General features: G+C 40.9%; 4 protein-coding genes across 8 annotated transcripts; 2 read left to right on the forward strand and 2 right to left on the reverse strand.

The window, feature by feature from the left end:
- The first annotated feature begins 100 nt into the window (after positions 1–100).
- Positions 101–11,919, forward strand: Myo61F (unconventional myosin 61F). 4 transcript variants are annotated; one of them, XM_018101780.2, is made up of 7 exons: positions 101–389; positions 8,118–8,262; positions 8,513–8,628; positions 8,689–9,151; positions 9,212–11,475; positions 11,539–11,638; positions 11,710–11,919. In XM_018101780.2, exons 2-7 carry the CDS (start codon positions 8,137–8,139, stop codon positions 11,722–11,724), a joined length of 3,084 nt encoding a protein of 1,027 aa, XP_017957269.1. In that variant the 5' UTR covers positions 101–389; positions 8,118–8,136; the 3' UTR covers positions 11,725–11,919. The 4 variants fall into 4 exon arrangements, with proteins under 4 accessions (XP_017957269.1, XP_089115765.1, XP_030238241.1 ...); XM_089259639.1 differs by having other exon boundaries at positions 101–345; XM_030382381.2 differs by lacking the exon at positions 101–389 and adding an exon at positions 2,908–3,155.
- On the reverse strand, positions 3,670–5,053 carry LOC108650151 (uncharacterized). 2 transcript variants are annotated; one of them, XM_089259640.1, is made up of 3 exons: positions 4,588–5,047; positions 4,368–4,529; positions 3,670–4,271 (listed from the first exon to the last, which is right to left on the reverse strand). In XM_089259640.1, exons 1-3 carry the CDS (start codon positions 4,625–4,627, stop codon positions 3,730–3,732), a joined length of 744 nt encoding a protein of 247 aa, XP_089115766.1. In that variant the 5' UTR covers positions 4,628–5,047; the 3' UTR covers positions 3,670–3,729. The 2 variants fall into 2 exon arrangements, with proteins under 2 accessions (XP_089115766.1, XP_017954758.1); XM_018099269.3 differs by having other exon boundaries at positions 3,670–4,529; positions 4,588–5,053.
- A 338-nt stretch (positions 11,920–12,257) lies between the features above and the next one.
- Positions 12,258–18,511, forward strand: LOC108652551 (uncharacterized). Its single transcript, XM_018102762.3, has 6 exons — positions 12,258–12,428; positions 12,490–12,570; positions 12,644–13,175; positions 13,242–13,450; positions 13,511–13,812; positions 15,655–18,511. Exons 1-5 carry the CDS (start codon positions 12,384–12,386, stop codon positions 13,559–13,561), a joined length of 918 nt encoding a protein of 305 aa, XP_017958251.1. The 5' UTR covers positions 12,258–12,383; the 3' UTR covers positions 13,562–13,812; positions 15,655–18,511.
- LOC108652368 (uncharacterized) lies at positions 13,767–18,519 on the reverse strand. The gene is made up of 4 exons (XM_018102537.3): positions 18,342–18,519; positions 15,998–17,613; positions 15,655–15,930; positions 13,767–13,812 (listed from the first exon to the last, which is right to left on the reverse strand). The coding sequence occupies exons 1-3, from the start codon at positions 18,472–18,474 to the stop codon at positions 15,751–15,753; spliced, it is 1,929 nt and encodes a 642-aa protein (XP_017958026.1). The 5' UTR covers positions 18,475–18,519; the 3' UTR covers positions 13,767–13,812; positions 15,655–15,750.
- Between the last annotated feature and the right edge of the window lie 233 nt (positions 18,520–18,752).

Consider the following 18,752-nt stretch of genomic DNA (forward strand, 5'->3'; position numbering starts at 1 on the left):
ATCACTAGTGCTCAAAGCAGTTGTTGTTATTGGCTATGCGAAATGTGGCGGCAAATGGACAGCCGCAGCTCAGTTAGGTTTTAACTTTTGCAAGGTGCGCTTGCCGTACTCGGGGCTTTGCTGCTAATAAGATATTAATTATTCAAGAACGTTATTCGGCTGTATTTCATTTGAAATTCTGAACGCGTGCCAAAGCTAAACAAACAGATATAACAAGTGTCGCGGCCATAGAAGCAACAAGTGTCTATTCGATTGTTTTATAATTTTGTTGGAACGTTGCGCAGTCGCTGCTGCTTCTGCTGCCGCGGCTACTGGTGTTGCTGACAGCAGCGGGTCAAGCTAACGGTAACCGATCGAAAAAGAAATTCAAGCAACAACTGCACCAGACAGTGAGTGAAATTATGTACTTGCTTTCATTTATTGAACGTGCCTACATTTATTTATTGAGTGGCCAACTTCTTATCGTCAACGTCTGTCGCTGTTAATTGGCCATTACGGATGTGCGGGCCCCATTCAATGATTGAGAGCCGCATCCAGCTAATCAGCTCTGCAGTTTTTGCATACTCAACTGTCGTTTTCCTATCCACAATGTAACAAATGTGCTGCAAGCTGTGAAGACGACACCAAACACACAGACAAAAACAAAAAAACTAATGAAAGAAAAAAATTGATCGAGTCAAAAAGCGGTTCTGCCGGTTTGCCCAGGTCGCGATCTGTGTTTCAGTCTATCTTGCTGGCAGCAAGACTTTCTTTCCTTTTGCACAATTTGAACTTGGACACCAGCGACAAGAGGCACAAATCTGGTTTATGTTTATATGCGTCTAATAAAGCGCCATTTACGACCATGTGCTGCTGCAGGCAGCTCTTCTCGATGTGCTCGTTGGTGGTTGCTTCATCAGCTTAACCTCGCAGGCGCAAGCAATTTACCGTTTGCCTTTTAGGCGAGTGTTTCGCTTCCTGGACACTTCCTTTAGCCCACACAAACACACACACGCGCGCACGCACGTACTCATCTTCTCTTTCGCTCTGCCTGCTTGTCTTTCCTGTTGCTCCTCTGCTCTTGCATCTGGGCTTAGCTGAATATTGTTTGCTTAGTTTTTACAGCAGGAACAAATACAAACAAGGCAGGTCAACTGTGGTATACATCAACATGTATGTATATGAGTGTACGTACATATATAATATGGAGCAAGTCATGTATTTCCAGATAAATCGACACCAAACCCACAGTTTTTTTTTCCTTAAGTCCGACATGCATCTAAATGTTATTACGCCTGTGCTTGTGCCCCACCCTCTTCTCCGCCTTCTTATCAATGCTCTATAAATGAAATTGTATCAGATTTCAGTTCAATTTCAATTTCAATGGCGTCTATTGATTTGACCCATTTTCGATTTCAGCTTTTTTAATTGTGTCTTGTGGCAATCAGACGTTAAGCAGCTTAGCTTCACTTAACAGCGATCGTCTAGTTAGCTGCGTATTTCCCCCTCTCTTTGTTGTGTGTTTTTTATTTTTGTTTTTTTCTTTTTTGCCAAATACAGTTGTGTATATAATAGACTCCCTTGTGGCGCCATGGAGCGTTACGTTCAATGTCAGACAGCGAAACAGACAGAAGCCAAACCAAGTTTTTGGCCAGTTCTTCTAATGGAAATGATGTAATTCTCTTGCATAGCAATCTGAACAATGAGCGAGGTCTAAATCAAATAAGAAAAGCCTAAGAAACCAACAAAGACTCTAAAAGAAGGGAAATAAACAAAACGAATTGCACGCATTTTAGTTTGGTTAATTGCGATAATGCCGCCAAGAGACGTTAACAATTAACGAGCTTTGTCATGTGCACCACTCACTCATCTACGTGTGCGGGCGTGTGGGTATGGCAGGTTGACTTCTTTGATTTATCAGATGTTGATTTGCCTTCAAATTGCCAAAAAAATGTTGTTTTATGACCAAAAAGTAAGTTAAGCGTTTATTTATCGGAGCAACGCAACGTTATCTATTGACTAGAAAGTTTATTGATAACGTGGAAGTACCTCTTGGCTTATACAGGGTGTCTTAGTATTGCACAGGGTGATTGATAAATTGTTAAGAGAAATTAGGAATTGAGCATTTGATGATCTTTCATTTAGATAAACAGAGGGCACTGCCAGCACTATATTATCTAGTAAAAGTTCTTTTTCTCATAAAGAAACGACTCATTCCCTTCACATTCCCTTTAAATTAGCTCTTTGCCACACTGTTAAATCGTAATATTTTTCCATTTAATTTATAAATGTAACTTCAATTTATAAATTTTTATACACAGCGAATGTACTTGAAATATTTCATTCAATACTCCAAGCTGGTTCTTCAATAGCAACTGAGTATGCTTTTTGCAGAACTCTGCCATTCTGCCATTCTTTGCTTAATCCAAACACTTGAGAAATTGCATTTTATGGGCTCGAGTTTCCTTTTATTCGCACCGAGCAAACACATCCGATAAGATATTGCATGTGGCCTGTGTGTCCACATAATGAGTCAGCCCCTAAGCTCTGCCAGCCAGATACGAAACGAACGTGTTCGTGATCGAGGTCAGCGCGACATATGCTATACCCTCTAAACATAAATAAAACATATTTGCAATAGAAACGTGTCGTGCTACGCTCCTCAGCTTATCTGTTTGATGGCTTAATGAAAACTGAGAGTGAGATTTGTAGTTGAGATAATAAGATTACTTCATATGACAATATATCTAAATGAAAATAGTGTAAAATATTTGAAAATCAACTTATCATATATTAAATAAATTTATAGAGCTTTAGTTCAGTTAGTTGTTCGGAGGAAAAAAACCATGACAGCTATCATTAAATTTCATTGGCCAGTCAATTTATACCACGAACAGCACAGCACAGCTGTAAAGCTTTTCCCCAACCATATATTATATTTTTTTTTTCGGCACCTTAAACTGAAGAACTTGCGCTCCATTGTCGAAACGGCGATCAGTCGAAAGAGAACGTGTTTAAGATTACCGAATCGGTTCAAGCAAAGTGTCAACTAAGGCTTTTTTCCGTGGAAGTAACAGAAAAAGAAGAAGAAGCCAACAAGTACTGCAATTCGTGTAGACTCGAACAAAAAAGTCTGGTTTCTTTCTTCAGTTTTTTGTGGGCTATTAAAAAAAGAGGTAAATGCGAAGTTGTTCGTTATATTTCTTAAACAGCTTTTTTGCATTTGAAATTGCGTTCAACATCAGTCACCAAATCGCTTGCAAAATGTGTTTGAATCAATTGTTGTTGTTGTCGCCGCTGATCCAAAAGGTTACTGTGCGTCAGTGGACAATGCTATGAGTCAGCATTTCGAGATTGTATCCCAAGTTTTTTGTTTGCTTTTCGTTTTCATATATTCATCGAATCGAACGAAGGCGCTTCAGGCGGCTTTTTTACTCAACATTTGAGGAGTTAACGATCATTAAGAGCGAAGCGATTCGACGGTCGCCAAGTGGGGGCCATTGACGCGATTTGCCGCTGGCATAAGTCACACAGTACCGGCTGGATATGTTATGTTATCATACTTATTTTTCGAGATTGTAACACTCGAAGTTTGTTTTGCTTCTTCTTTTTTTGTGAATTTGCTTGCTCTCACATTTCTGTTGATCTTGGGATCTTCAATTACTGAAAGATTGTTAAGCAAAAACTCGGTTTGAATAATTCGAAAATGTTCTTTTATTTAGTGAGTACGTTTCAATTCATAGTCAAAGGTTAAACGCGAGCAAGATTCAGCAGCTGGTAGAGAGGCAAGACATTGCTATTTAACTTGGTCGTGGAGGCCAAGACGCGTGCCTGGTAAGTGTCGGGAACGGACCGCTGGGCGACTTCTTGCTGGATTTGGGATTCGTCGACCTCTTCGTTTTCAGAGTTGCGAAACCAAGGATAACCAGGGTAACCAGGATAGATAGGGTAGCCGGGATAGCTGGGATAGCCGGAATACGCGGGATAGCCGGGATAAACCGGATAGCCAGCATAACGTGGGCCGCTGGGATAACCGGAATAGCCGGCATAGCCAGGATAACCAGAAGCAGGTAGACCAGGATAGCCGGGAATGTTAGGATAGCCAGGAACGCCGTGAGTGCCAGGAACGCCGTGAGTGCCAGGAACGCCGGGAGTGCCAGGATAACCATAGGGATAGCCGTAGGGCCATTGACTATATGGCGGCACCCAGGGGCGCTGCTGAGGGCGATGAGTATGATAACCGGCCCAGGGATAAGCTTGTTGACCGTACTGGCGAGGATACTGGTTGTCCTCTGAAGTATAATAGTAATTGTGTTTATGATGTACTGTCGGTTTGGCTGTAGTCTTCGAGCTGGTGCCTATAAAGTGGTTGCCAAAGCCAGCCTTACCGGTGGATGTTAATTGTTGCTCATCGATGTTGCGATTCGTCCCGACGGAGTTCTCCACATTGCCACTGCCACTGAGTACCTGCTGCGGTTGCTTCACATGCGGCTGCACTTGGGGCGACTTCTCCTGGAAGGTGAATGCGCTGCCCAGCAACGAGAAAAGCACTGCAAATAGAAGAAAATATTAGTCGAGATCAACCTGCCAATAGTTCCTGATAGTCACCTATCCAAAGTATTGATGATGCTCTCCGTTCCATGATCATTCAGGGAATATGATTGGATGCAACGGCTGCACCTTTATATACCCAGTCCGAGCAGCTGCAAAGTGCATCTTTTATGGATGCTAACGGTTTTCTCATTAGAATATTTGACGCATCTATTTCCCAAATCAAGTCAGAGACCCCAATTTAAGCTGCCCACCATTTGCTTTCTCTCTGTTCTCTGCTATTCTTAGTTACCTGATCTGGGCCATTCTCTAGTTGATGTGGCCAATAAGATCACACTCTAATTTGCATATGAATTAAGAATTTGTGTGTCTTCTGTCAAACCTAAAACTGAATGCACTCAAATGATCGCCACTGAGCGATCAGACGCTGCCCTCGTATAGTTCAGCGGAGTTCAATAGCCCGTTCGGTATACAAATTACGTCATTTTTTGAGTCTCGCTTGTTCTGGACCCTCTGCAGAGTTGAGTTTTATTTTGTGTGGTACCTTAAGCCCATTGTAAATGCGTGTAAAGGGTAGGAGATTTTTTAAGGCAACAGAAGACTTACGTTTAACAGGAGTCTAGACTATCTGTCTGTCATTAATCAAGTAAATTACAAAAGGGAACATTTTATACTAGAGTCGTTGACTTTTTTATGTTGATAGTTAAGATACCAAAGCTATGAGGTAGGGTATCTAGCTTGTCGGTCATGCCCGGCTAGAGCAGTTTTGCTTGTTTTAGTTTTATAGCCAGTTTATAATTGACCCTCGTGCCCGCTGGCGAGTTTTCCCACTGGGGTCAATATCAGATTAATGGCTCACAAACCAGTTCATAACTCTTTCGTCAACATGATTTGTGTAAGGAGTTTTGGGTGTACAGAAAGCCGGTACCAAAATTATAGTATATAGAAGAGACTACCCAACCAAGTGTCGTTGACATCAAGAATATTATTAAAGCAAAAGTGAGGCATAACTTTAGGCAGTAATATAATTTCACACAAATGGAAATTGATAAGAGCTACAAGTAGATGGGGGATTGCCAGAGAAATCAGGAGAGTAAGCTTGAGCAGATAAGAAAACCAACTATTTGAAGGTGTCGTTAGGCTCCGAGTAAAGTTTTTTCTAAACAATATTGGAATGAAAGTCACATGACTTGCAAGAACTATATCTTTCCGAAGAGTCATAAATTAACAACAAACTGAACGAGTCGGATTGCGATTCGATTTGGCTCAGTTTGTAAAATTGCATATGCTTGAGTTACTCTACAAGTCTATATGCTCTTTATCATGCCTGAACTACTAGCATATCACAGAATTCAGCCAATAACGTGCACATAACCAAATATGTGACAAATATATCAAATATTATTGCTTCAGTTGTGCTTGGATATGGCTATGAAACATGTACACACATATATATATAAATTTGTATATACTTATGTGCACATATCAAACCCATTGTGTAATTAGCTAAACATGCATTTGCCTGGAGCTGGCAAGTGCAAATAGCTCCAGCGAAACAAAGGTAGCATTGAACGAATCGAATGTAGTACAAACTGTGCACTCAATAACTGATAAGAGCGTTAAATGGACCAAATGTCGCCCACAGCTCCACTGATGGCGCCTACGGCAATCGAACTAATTACTCAGTATGCAGCTCAGACACTTGCAATACAATTTTCCAGTGTTTGCGAGGCACTTGCAACGTGATCACCCCGAGGCGTACGCGGTGATCGCTCCGTATTTAAATATTTTGTCAGCTATTGTGTTTGCTTTGATTAGAAGTGTGTTTTACTCTGAGTCATTGGCTCGCGATTCTAATGCCTAACTCTATAAAGAGCGCCGATCAAGCCAATCGATACATGTATTCTTCTCTACAACTGATTCTCAATCTACTGTAGATCGTCTACGATCCCAGTAACTTCTACATAGTAAAGAAATCGGAGTGCCAAAATCTGTTTAAATCTGATCTTATTTCTGATTAGAACTCGTCTGTCTGATTCTAACTCTACTGGAGATCGTTACGATCGCAGTGAAGTGATCGCAGTGTTTCTTATCTGTTGAAATATAAATCGTCAGCATTTGATTTCGATTAGAAACTTTGTGTCTTCCTTACTTACTCTGAACAGATCTTCTCTATGCTCTGAGTGCACTCTGTTCATCGATCACTAAGAATTAAAAGCTATTGTCTTTAATCATTTTGATTAAATCTTATCATTGTGTCTCATGCTGTGTTTACAAAGTGAGATTTTCACAGTTAACACTACGATGATTTTTAGCATATTTTATCAGCAGCAGCTGAGTTTGTTTTGCACTCACCATTGTGTCATATACTGACTCATCTTCACTGTCAATTCTTCACAGATTTTCTATATATATATGTATACTAGGCTCTGGCGACATTTTTGTGAATTGCTCAGAAAGAGCTGGCGAAAGGCAAACGCACTATCTAATCGCGGCTGATTGGGCCATTGCGGCTCTTGGGAAGTGCTCTCCGTGTAGCTAAATCGTTGATAACTGGCGAACAAGCTGCTCCGACGGCGCCGACGACGATGGCAATTGAATATTGATGGTTAAAACGCTATTGCCAACGGCGGATTGTGTTAGTTTGCCAGCGCGCTCGTTGATGTGCGGAATATGTGCTGAGTGCTGAGAGTAAAGAGTGTCTAATCAGTTCATAAGGATACAGAACAACCCAATACAATGGCCAGGTACAACGATTGCGACTTATCTAGGCCAATAATTGGCGCTGTTGTCGTGTGTTCGTGTTTATCTGTCTACGAACCCACTCCAAGTGCAGCTCATCACCGTGTCAATTTGCGAATTTAAAGTGCTTACATCATGCCATCAATATCGGGCCAATCGCTTAATAATTTCCGTCAAAGAGCAACCGCACCTACCTATGTACCCTTCGCCAATTCAATTGATATCTATATATATATATTTATAGGAGGTATACATAATCCGACAATGGAATCGAGAATGAGAGCAAATAGAGCCATTGCGTAATCGACGCTCTTAGATTCGTTGGCAGCCGCAAGACCAAATAAACTCTAGACCCAATAACCCAGGCATTTCCAGTGATATGATATATGACATTGATAAGAGAATGCGAATTGCACCTAGTCTACTTCAGCTCTATAAATACAAATATGGCTATAAATGCTTTCCACCAAATATTTGGTTTCATGAACAATTTATCTAAAAATATCTGAGATATCTAGCCTTCTTTTGAATTTTCCTATATAGTATTTATGTGAAATAGTCCTAGCTTAGTTTTCCTTATTGCCTGTGGAGCTATAAATTCTTGACACAAGAAATCTTATCAATTAGCCATTGATTGTGTTCTTTTATAATCGCACCCTAATAAAACCTAGGTGATTAAATAGACCTCAAGTCGCTTGGCTAGAAACCGTTTTTTGTTTTTTTACGTGTGCCTAACACAAAAGGCACTTGAAAATGTTTCCCCGAAATTTACATACAACACTTAAGCGATCTCAGATTTTGGTATAATCTTAACTAATCTTGATGTTAACTTTTTCAACTTCCAGCAATAAACCATTACCCAACATGGAGACGGGTTTGCACGAACGCGATCGTGCGGGCGTTCAGGACTTTGTGCTGCTCGAGAACTATGAGAGCGAGGTAGCATTCATTGATAATTTGAAGAAGCGCTTCCAAGAGAACCTCATCTATGTAAGTTTTACCATTTTTTGCTCCTTCTCTCTCTCTCTCTCTCTCTGTTTATCTCTCTCACATAATTTCTCTATAATCTGTAAATGTCTCTATCTGCATTTCTATTTCGTAACTCTTACCACGCATCCTCTAAAATATTGCACTCAATTTTTAGACCGGATGCTGGATCTGTGTAAGAACTTTCAATGTTAATGTTGTCCATAAAGTTAACGAATTTTCGATTTACTAAACATTTCGTATTTCTTTACAGACCTACATTGGCCAGGTGCTGATCTCTGTGAATCCCTACAAGCAGCTGCCCATTTACTCAGAAGCCCACATCAAGGAGTACAGGAACAAACACTTCTATGAGATGCCTCCGCACATGTAAGTGGCAAATGCTAACCAGGACTAGACTATCAGATTTAATGCTGATTCGATCTTTAGCTTCGCTGTGACGGACAACGCTTTCCGCTCACTGATCGAGGAGAATCGCGGCCAGTGCGTGCTCATCTCGGGCGAGAGTGGCTCCGGCAAGACGGAGGCCTCCAAGAAGGTGCTGCAGTACATTGCCGCCTGCTCTGGCCATCAGAGCACCGTGGAGGGCGTCAAGGATAAGCTGCTAAAGAGCAACCCAGTGCTGGAGGCCTTTGGCAATGCCAAGACGAACCGCAACGACAACTCCTCCCGCTTCGGCAAGTACATGGACATTCAGTTCGACTACAAAGGCACGCCCATTGGCGGCAACATTCTCAACTATTTGCTGGAGAAGTCGCGCGTGGTGGCACAAACGCCCGGTGAGCGTAACTTTCACATCTTCTATCAGCTGCTGGCGGGAGCAGATGCCAAACTGCTGCAGGAGCTTCACCTGCAGCGCACGCTGGAGAGCTACAACTATCTGACCGATGGCGTAAGCTAGCAAGCAATCATAGTTAAAAGAGCTTTCCTCTAATTGTTTCTGTCTCATCAGGTCAAGGGCAGCGTGAAGAGCATCGATGATGTGGACAACTTCAAGCAGGTGCAGCAGGCATTGAGCGTGATTGACTTCAGCGCGGATGAGCAGCGTGAGATCTTTGCCATTGTGGCGAGCATATTGCACCTGGGCAACATTGGCTTCAACGTGGTGGAGGGCAATGCCCAGGTGAACAGTCGAGATCTGGTGGTCACTGTCTCCCGTCTGCTCGGCGTCAATGCCAGCGAATTGGGCGCCGCCCTCACTCATCGCACCATCGATGCACGGGGCGATGTGGTTACCTCGCCTTTGAATCAGGAGCTGGCCATCTATGCCAGAGATGCGTTGGCTAAAGCCGTCTACGATCGCCTCTTCTCCTGGCTGGTGCAGCGCCTCAACATTTCGCTGCAGGCGAAGGAAACGCGCGGAGCTCGCAATAATGTGATGGGCATTTTGGATATCTATGGCTTTGAGATCTTCAAGACGAACAACTTTGAGCAGTTCTGCATCAACTTCTGCAATGAGAAGCTGCAGCAGCTATTCATTGAGTTGACTCTCAAGTCTGAGCAGGATGAGTACAGGAGGGAGGGCATCGAGTGGATACCAGTGGAGTATTTCGACAACAAGGTCATTTGCAACCTGATTGAGGAGAAGCATAAGGGTATTATTTCCATACTGGATGAGGAGTGCCTGCGGCCGGGAGAGCCTACCGATCGCACCTTCCTCGACAAGCTCACCCAGAAGCTGGCGGAGCATCGTCATTACGTGTGCCACGAGAAGGCACCGATTCATGTGCAAAAGGTCATGGGACGCGACGAGTTCCGCCTGGTGCACTACGCCGGCGAGGTGACCTACAGCGTGAATGGTTTCTTGGACAAGAACAACGATTTGCTGTTCCGCGACCTCAAGGAAACGCTGAGCAAGTCGGGCAACAACATTGTCCGCTCCTGCTTCCCAGAGTCCGAGCTGAGCAGCAAGAAGCGACCCGACACGGCCATCTCCCAGTTCAAGTCCTCGCTGAACAATCTGATGGACATATTGATGTGCAAGGAGCCCAGCTACATACGTTGCATCAAGCCCAACGATTTGCAGTCGCCGGGCATCTTCGATGATCAGCTGGTGTTGCATCAGGTCAAGTATCTGGGCTTGATGGAGAATCTGCGCGTGCGTCGTGCTGGCTTCGCCTATAGGCGCAGCTACGAGCTGTTCCTGGAGCGCTACAAGTGCCTCAGCAAGTCCACGTGGCCCAACTACAAGGGTTCCGGTGGCGCCAAGGGTGGCGTCCAGCTGCTCGTCCAGGATCTGGGCTATACTAGTGACCAGTACAAGATGGGCGAGACGAAACTCTTCATTCGCTGGCCACGCACACTCTTCGACACGGAGGACGCCTACCAGGCGAAAAAGCACGACATCGCTGCCATCATTCAGGCCCATTGGAAGGGTCTGGTGCAGCGTCGCAAGTATTTGAAACTGCGCGCCCAGGTGATCATATTGCAGAGCTACTGCCGCCGGCGTCTGGCCCAGCAGGCCGCCAAGCAGCGTCGTGAGGCAGCGGATAAGATCCGAGCCTTCATCAAGGGCTTCATCACGCGCAACGATCCGCCCAATGGCTTCAACGATGACTTCATTGCCAACGCCAAGCGAATGTGGCTGCTGCGTCTGGCCAAGGAGCTGCCCACCAAGGTGCTAGACAAGAGCTGGCCCCCAGCGCCTGGCCACTGCCAGGAAGCGTCGACCTACCTGCATCGCCTGCATCGTCTGCACCTGGCGCGCATCTATCGCCAAAAGTTGACACCGCAGCGTAAGCGCCAGTTCGAACTGAAGGTTCTGGCCGAGAAGGTGTTCAAGGGCAAGAAAAACAACTATGCCAGCAGTGTGCCAGCCTGGTTCCAGAGCGATCGCATCAGCCAGGAGCACATACAGCGTGTGAATGACTTCGTGGCCAGCACTTTCGGTAGCGAGCAACTTAAATATCAATCAGCCTGCACGAAGTTCGATAGACACGGCTACAAGTCTCGAGAGCGCTTTATACTGCTGAGCAACAAGGCTGTCTACGTGCTGGATGGCAAGAGCTACAAGCAGAAGCATCGCCTGCCCCTCGAGAAGATCGACTTCACGCTGACGAACCACAACGATGACCTCATGGTCATTCGGATACCGCTGGAGCTGAAAAAGGACAAAGGCGATCTGATTCTAATCATTCCACACATCATCGAGTTTAGCACCTACATCATCGACACCGTGGGCACAGCCGATATTGTCTCCATCGTGGACAGAGCTTCGTAAGTGGCAAAGAAATCTTTTAGTCTAGACTCTATTTATTAACGTTATTTATTCCCTTCTAGACTGGAACACAATGTGGTTAAGGGCAAGGGTGGTGTCATAGAGCTGCAGACAGGAGCCGAGCCTGGCGTTATGCGTGATAAGAGCGGCCATCTAGTTGTTGTAAGTAGAGAGCAAAATAGCCATATCTCAATCTTGATAGACTTTAATAATCTGGTTCTATTTACTTGCAGATTGCTGGTCAATAAGGAATTTAGTAAACTACCAAAACGGCTTTAAATCAAACGACAATTGTTCTGTTATAATATTCCTGTAATTTATATATATTGTATTTTTGTATTTTGTTACTGTAATGAGGCAATGTACTTCTGATTGAGATATATATGCATACAATATGCTGTATGTACTTATGCTCCCAATTAAATATATAAATATTGTTTATAAATCCTAAAAGCGTTTAATTGCCTTATGATGGTTATTGCATGCTGACGTAACTCAAGGCGTGTCTATTCTATCTTATCTATTTCTTTTTCAAAACAAATATTGATATCGATTCAGCTGCATCAACGTCAAGCACTTTATAGGTCTCCGTATAGAGCTCTATTTGGCCAACTTTAACTTTAACATACTGTTACATTTGTTAACATGATTTTATTGAGGGAGGTGAAGTGGTAACACCAACGATTGTCCGTTAAATTCAATATCATTTCCAACACCATTGGATGACGATATGGCACCATTTTAGTATTTTTCCAATTGATGCCTATCGATACTTACCGTTTATATCGAACTGCACTCATCTCTTATAAATACACCGTCTCACATGTTTATATTATTAGTCTTTCATAAACACAACCAATTGATTTCTGCAACTCTTAGATTTTTTCTAAATCAATAAGTAATTAATATGGCGTCCAACCGTACTTCCAAAAATCCTAAAAAAAAATTAGAGGTTTGATATAATAGCACTTCTGTTTATTTTAAAAATGAGCTAACTGTTTGTTATATTACAGTCATTGCTTAGACTGGCCGTTGAACATTCTGGAAAAGATGACGAACCAACAAATACAAAACCAGAAGAAACGGATGAAAAGGTAATATATAAGAAGTAAATCTGAAGTTATGGAACGCTTGAATAATAATTATGAATCATTATTATCATTCCAGAGGATGAGTTTCTTACAAAGTGCTCTTAAGGCCATGACGGGAGATGATTTGGAGGCAGCTTTATTAATTTTAAGAACTGAATCCACAACTCTTGAACAGAAAATTGACAGTTTAGACTTAATACGAGATAAGATCAGTGATATTGATATGGCAAATTCGTTTGTAAAAATCGGAGGCGCCGCCCTATTATTACAGTATATTCGAACTCCGGATAATACCTTCCGACAACAATCCATTTATATAGTTGCTGAAATGGCCCAGAACAATGAATTCTGTCAAAACTATTTTTATAAAGAACAGATCATTCCTGTGCTAACCACAACCATGAATGACGCTGATGAGGATGTGGCCAAAGGTTCAATTTATGCCGTATCATCATTGATACAAAACTATCCGCCTGGACTGAAAGAGTTTCTGGGCACAAAGGGTATTCAAACTCTGGTGGCTTGCTTAAAGTCGGATCATAAATCGGTATACATAAAGGCGGCCTTTCTTATTGGTTCTCTAGCTTCGCGGGAGAACTCAATCAGAGGTAAGGCAATTAAAACCTAATGCAATGCATATATATTATGTTTATATACATATATATTATTTACAGATCACATAAATAAACAAAACGCAGTCTCAATTCTTTTGAACAATCTGGAGAACAAGAATGAATATGACGACAAATTGGACGCTACCCTAAGAGCACTTTCCGCTCTCTCGGTGAGCTGCAAATGGAGCTCTACTCGAGATCAAAATACAACTGCCGAAATTACACTTAAGGAGATCAGTAATAATAAGGAATTATTGGATTCTTGTGAAGTAAGTATTAAAATGGCTTACAATTTCTATTTAAATTCAACTAATTATGTAACTTTTTAGGAGATGGGCAACTTTGCACAGACTATTTTAAAGAATATGTCAGCGAAATGAAATATATAGCGAATTTTACATATATGTAAGATTTATACATATATTTATTTATAGTAACAAAATCCAGTTTCTTTTTCAGAATAGAATCAATAATTGTGTATTTATTATTGATAAAGCTACTAAAATCGTGTATAAATGTAGACTTATCTGTGGAAAAAAAAAATATATATATATATATTATTTGTTATTAATAATAAAAAAGGAATTATTTAAAAAAATTTAGTCAAGTGCTCTTTATTATTTTTACATTTGTCAGTGCACTATGGGTAAAAAGTCGATTTTTTTGGCATTTATTCAAAAAAAATTTTGTTTACAATTTAAAATTGTCTTTTATTTATTGAATATATATACTTCAACTAGATTGAATAGTATTTTTTTTAAAATTTAGCGACTACCATTAATATTTTACACATACTCAAAGTCAGCTGTTGCATAGTTGCGTTTGATATATAAAAAGCGCGGAAAATTTTGTTCAACTTGCAATTAAAGTGGAGCTTTTGTGTAAACATAAACAAAAAAAAGTGTATAATGGAAAACGTACCTAATGGTATGTACAATAAGTTATTGCTATTACTTTTTGATTGTAATTGTGTTATTGTCCAGTTGTCCAGTGTGTTGTCTATGTGTATTTTTAGCTAAAAATTAACAAATGTACTTGTGTTCCGTGGAGTATTACTTTTGTGCAGCACACCACTTCACAGAGGTTTGATATAACAGTTGTTGTGTATTATGTCCAGGTTCGGAATCTATTAACCTCGTTTGCTCCTTTTTGTTCCTTTTGGAAAAAAATTAGTTTTTGCAGTTAAAAACGAGTTTTGTCGTGCAGAGCTTGTGGAGGTATGGACCAACAACAACCGCCAAGAAGACGCGGTAAAAACTTTATTATTGAAAAAATTAACAATAATATTAGCGAAAATATTAATAATCTAATTGATAAAAGAGTAAAGCAGTTTGTAGAGTATATAAAGAAGCATCTGCCAAAGTGCAACCGGAATTTGGAAAGGTTTAAAATGCATCATGCTAGGTGGCTTGAAGGCAGGGTGATAATTGATTGTGAAGGTACTTTGGAAAGTACTTCCGTACTTCGGAAATTTTTAGAACTTCTTCTACGAATTTGCAATATGGAGTTAGCCCTCTGCATGCTTGGATTCGATTCCTTGAGTTTGTATTCAAAGAAAGAATCGAAATTAAAAAAATGGCGTGTTAAGGATGTCGACAAACAAAAGGTATCATTGCGTAAACAAGAAATTAAGCGGAGGCTGTGGGATGAAATGGGTCTTCATGTGGATAAACCCAGGCCTAATGGAAGTGGAAATATCAATGATGTTCTCAAAATTTTGGTGCATGGATACCAAATTATGGGCACTTGCATAATTTCTGATGGCATATTAGGAGAAAACGCGTCTGAAGCCCGGAACAAGCTGTATAGAAATGATAGGAAATCTCACGCCAGGAAATGTAGCCGATTAGAGAATTTAACTGATATATTTATTAGGGCTTTAGACTCATCTGATCCACTTCTCTCTTCACTCAGTTTAAAAGAACGCGAAAAGAAAAACAAGAAAAAAAAATCCCAAAATAAGTTATTGAACTTTTGGAAGATCCCAATTTTCAATTACCAGCAACATTTGAAGGCTTAATGGAGCCAACCTTAGTTGAAGAAGAAAATGAAGACGAAAATGAGGATGAAAATGAAGACCAAAACATAGATGAGAAAAATTTAGAGTTAAATTTTAAATTAGATGAAGAATATGAAGACCATTCAGTTTAAAATTATATCGCATATATTTTATATATCCCTAAGAGTCTTCAAATATTAATATTTGCTTGCAGTTGAATGAAATATAATAAAAATATAATTTAAAGTTGCTAAAAGTGTACAAAAAAGTTATTAAAAATAATTTGAGCCCACAGGTAATGATTTTTAATTTAATAAAATATGTAAAAGGGGCGGAAAATTTGAATGCCACGCCCAATTGTAAAAAAAAAAAATCCGAATTTCCTTTTTAATATTAATAATATATTCCTAAAATTTCAAGTTCCTAGCTCTTCATTTACAATTAATGCCAAAAAAATCGACTTTTTACCCATAGTGCAGTGGCGAAAAGTCTGGACATGTTTTTCGCCAGCCAAAAGTTTTTTTTTACATTGTATAAATAACTGCAAATTGAATCGAGCCAAGCCCACTCTTATGCTGGCAACATATCAAAATCATCAGCCACATAAACAATGGGTACATGAATCTTATCGACGGTTGGCTCGTAAATGTAATCACACAATTTGTTTTTCCTCAGACACATATTCCAATCCATAACTTGAACCGCATGCAAACTTTCCGCTTCGTTATGCTGTCGCAAGACCATGGATTCCTGCAAAGAAAAGTAAAGTATCGTATTAGATTTTAGTTTCTATAAAATACAATTGAGTTCATCTTACCTTTATCTTCTCCCACTTGTCGTCGACGTCTTGTAGCCAGCTGAGCAGCAAGCGACCATTAAAGCGACAGCGCGCACTCTTTTCCTTTTCGTCTTGCTCTGGCGTAATCATATTATAGATTTCATCGTCTTTTAGAAACGTACACACGGAATAGGGAGCAGCTTGGCCAGATATACTTCTCGCTGCCTTTGAGTGCACTCGGATTATCTCCTGCTCTACACTCAAACAGAGTTTCTCTCTTTCCACTGTGTGCCCGTCGGACAGATCTCGCCTGGCTTTCTCTTGCTGGATATAAAAGTCTCGCATACATTCGGGAATGGCATCTGGCACTTCGATTACAGGCGTCGTCACATTTTTATTTAACAGATAAGTACGCTTCGTGAGCAGATAGTCATTGTAGCCCTGAGGTGGCCTAGGTTTAACGGGATACAGATTTCTCCACTTCCTCTCCACTTGCCTGCGAATATTCAAGAACATCTGAAATCCATTCGTAAACGGATAATCATGCGGGTGGGTGTCGCCAGAGGCCATCGAGTTATCGGCATGAGAATTTTTCGAATTATCATCGTTATTCTTCGGTCTTATTTTTCGCTTACGCGGATGCAGCTCAACATTCGAAGATGAATTGATCTCCTTCGACGATGACGTCGAGGACGTCGAAGGACTCGGCACATTCGGCAACACCTCATGATCAAATTGGTTGTGCTGTATGGGACTGGCTGTCATATTTGTATAGGAGCCCTTGATATCAGCATTGTCATTGGCATGATTCGATGAGGCTGGCGATGGGGAGCTGCTCTGCATTTGCGGGGAGGAGTTGTTCGAGCTGCGTTCGGCGCTTGTGACGCCGCTGCGATAGGAGCTGCGTAAGACCCTTAGGTTCTTTTCGTCATTAAATAGCTTGATATTCTTATCATCGAGTATGGTCGAGCAGGCGATATTGACTTTCTGTGGACTCTCATGTGGACTCAGACATTGATTGGATAGCACCGTGTCAATCGAATCACTATTGGAGCTGACAACATAGGGCAACGCCGCATTCCGTGATGCAGCTACTTTACCAGTACGCAGGACATTACCATCCGTGTCGATCGAGCAATTCTGCTGCGGTATTACAATCTTCAGCGGTGGCACTTTCAAGGCACCATTATATGAGCTATCATTGCTCTTATAATCCTCGCTACCTTCTGTTTCATTTTCAATTTCCACAGTCTTGTTCACCTCCAGCTCTTTGTCAGCAACTGTCGTACTTATTTTACTACCTGAGGGCGAGTTTTTGGTGGACGCCAACTTTGAGGTTTTCTCCAGTTTAGATGATACCTTAAGTGAAGTATTCTTTACGTCTTTCAAATTATCTAAATCTTTGCGTTTCTTCTTCTTTACGTCGTCGCCATGTTCCTCGATGTCTTCCTCAACATCCGAATAACTTCGCTTTGTGCTTGTCACGCTTTGAGCTATATTTTGTTCAGCATTTTTACTCTCTGAACTGGAATCCTCTGTTGCTGCCTTCTCCTTGGTTTCATTGACGACTTCTAACTGCTTATCCGTGGCAGTGACTTCTTCAACATCTGCATCACCTTTTTTATCATTTTTCTTTGAATGCGTACGCGATGTTTCTTTTTGAAAGAGAGAACAAATACATAATACAAATTTAATTAGTAGCTATTAAAAGGTGTATTTATTAATAGGGACACGACTGTAGAGAATCATTCACACATATGTATATTTTTATAAATACTTTGTAGAGCTACGACGATTTCTCTCTCTGCCTTTCACATTTCGTGACAAACTGCTTTTCTAACGATATGAAATAACCCCACCCAAATTAGTATGTAGAGGATATTTTCCTTATAAGACTCACACATATAAATACATATACACTTTCACATATGAGACGGCACTCACAATTAACATTTGTCTGTATGTGAGTATGTACACATGTATGTATGCAAAGAAAAATAAGAATGGTACATTAGAAATGTCACAGAACAGCTCAATTGGGCGTTATCTATGGCAGCACTCATGTAACAATAACCGTAACAGTAAAGTTCGTAGGGCTAATAAAAGAAAAATGAGATCACAATCCAATCAATATGTACGCTAGATACACATACACACGCATTAGTTATAAACGTTATTGCAAAAGTATTTATTTCTTAGTTTTAACTGCAATTTACGCCCACATATTTGGTAGCTGCGTGTTACTTCAAAGATTCGTTGTATGTATACGCTATTGTAAAGTATGTATGTACCTATACGCAACTACACACGTACAAACAGAGGTACACATATACAGTGGCGGCGTACATATAAACAGATAGTAGATTTGTATGTTTTGGCTTACCTGTTGAGGACGTTGCAGTCATTTGGATTAATAAAGCCATTTGTTGTCTTTCCGACATGGGGGTATTTGAACTGGGTCTAGCTGGTGTGACCCCTGTTGTAAATCCAATCCCCTTTGGTCTTGGGGGTGGCATAATACCCAAATTCAACAGCAAACACGAAAACTTAAAATGTTGAACAAAAACAAGAACTCTGACTGAGGGACAGTGTGGCCATAAATTGTAATTGTAAAAATATTTAACCGCAAAAACTATCGCATATAAAATGTGCTTGTGGATTGTATAATTGTAGTGCGACACTTTTCGATAACAATACGAAAGAATCGAATCTGTAAGGAGTTTAGCGTTATGACATCCAATTGCTTTCCAATTACTGAGACAGAAGTATAGAAAAATAATGGCCAAATATGGTA

This window comes from Drosophila navojoa, chromosome 4 (assembly GCF_054131105.1).
Source record: "Drosophila navojoa isolate 15081-1374.11 chromosome 4, UAZ_NAV_1.0, whole genome shotgun sequence".
NCBI classification, from domain to species: Eukaryota; Metazoa; Arthropoda; class Insecta; order Diptera; family Drosophilidae; genus Drosophila; species Drosophila navojoa.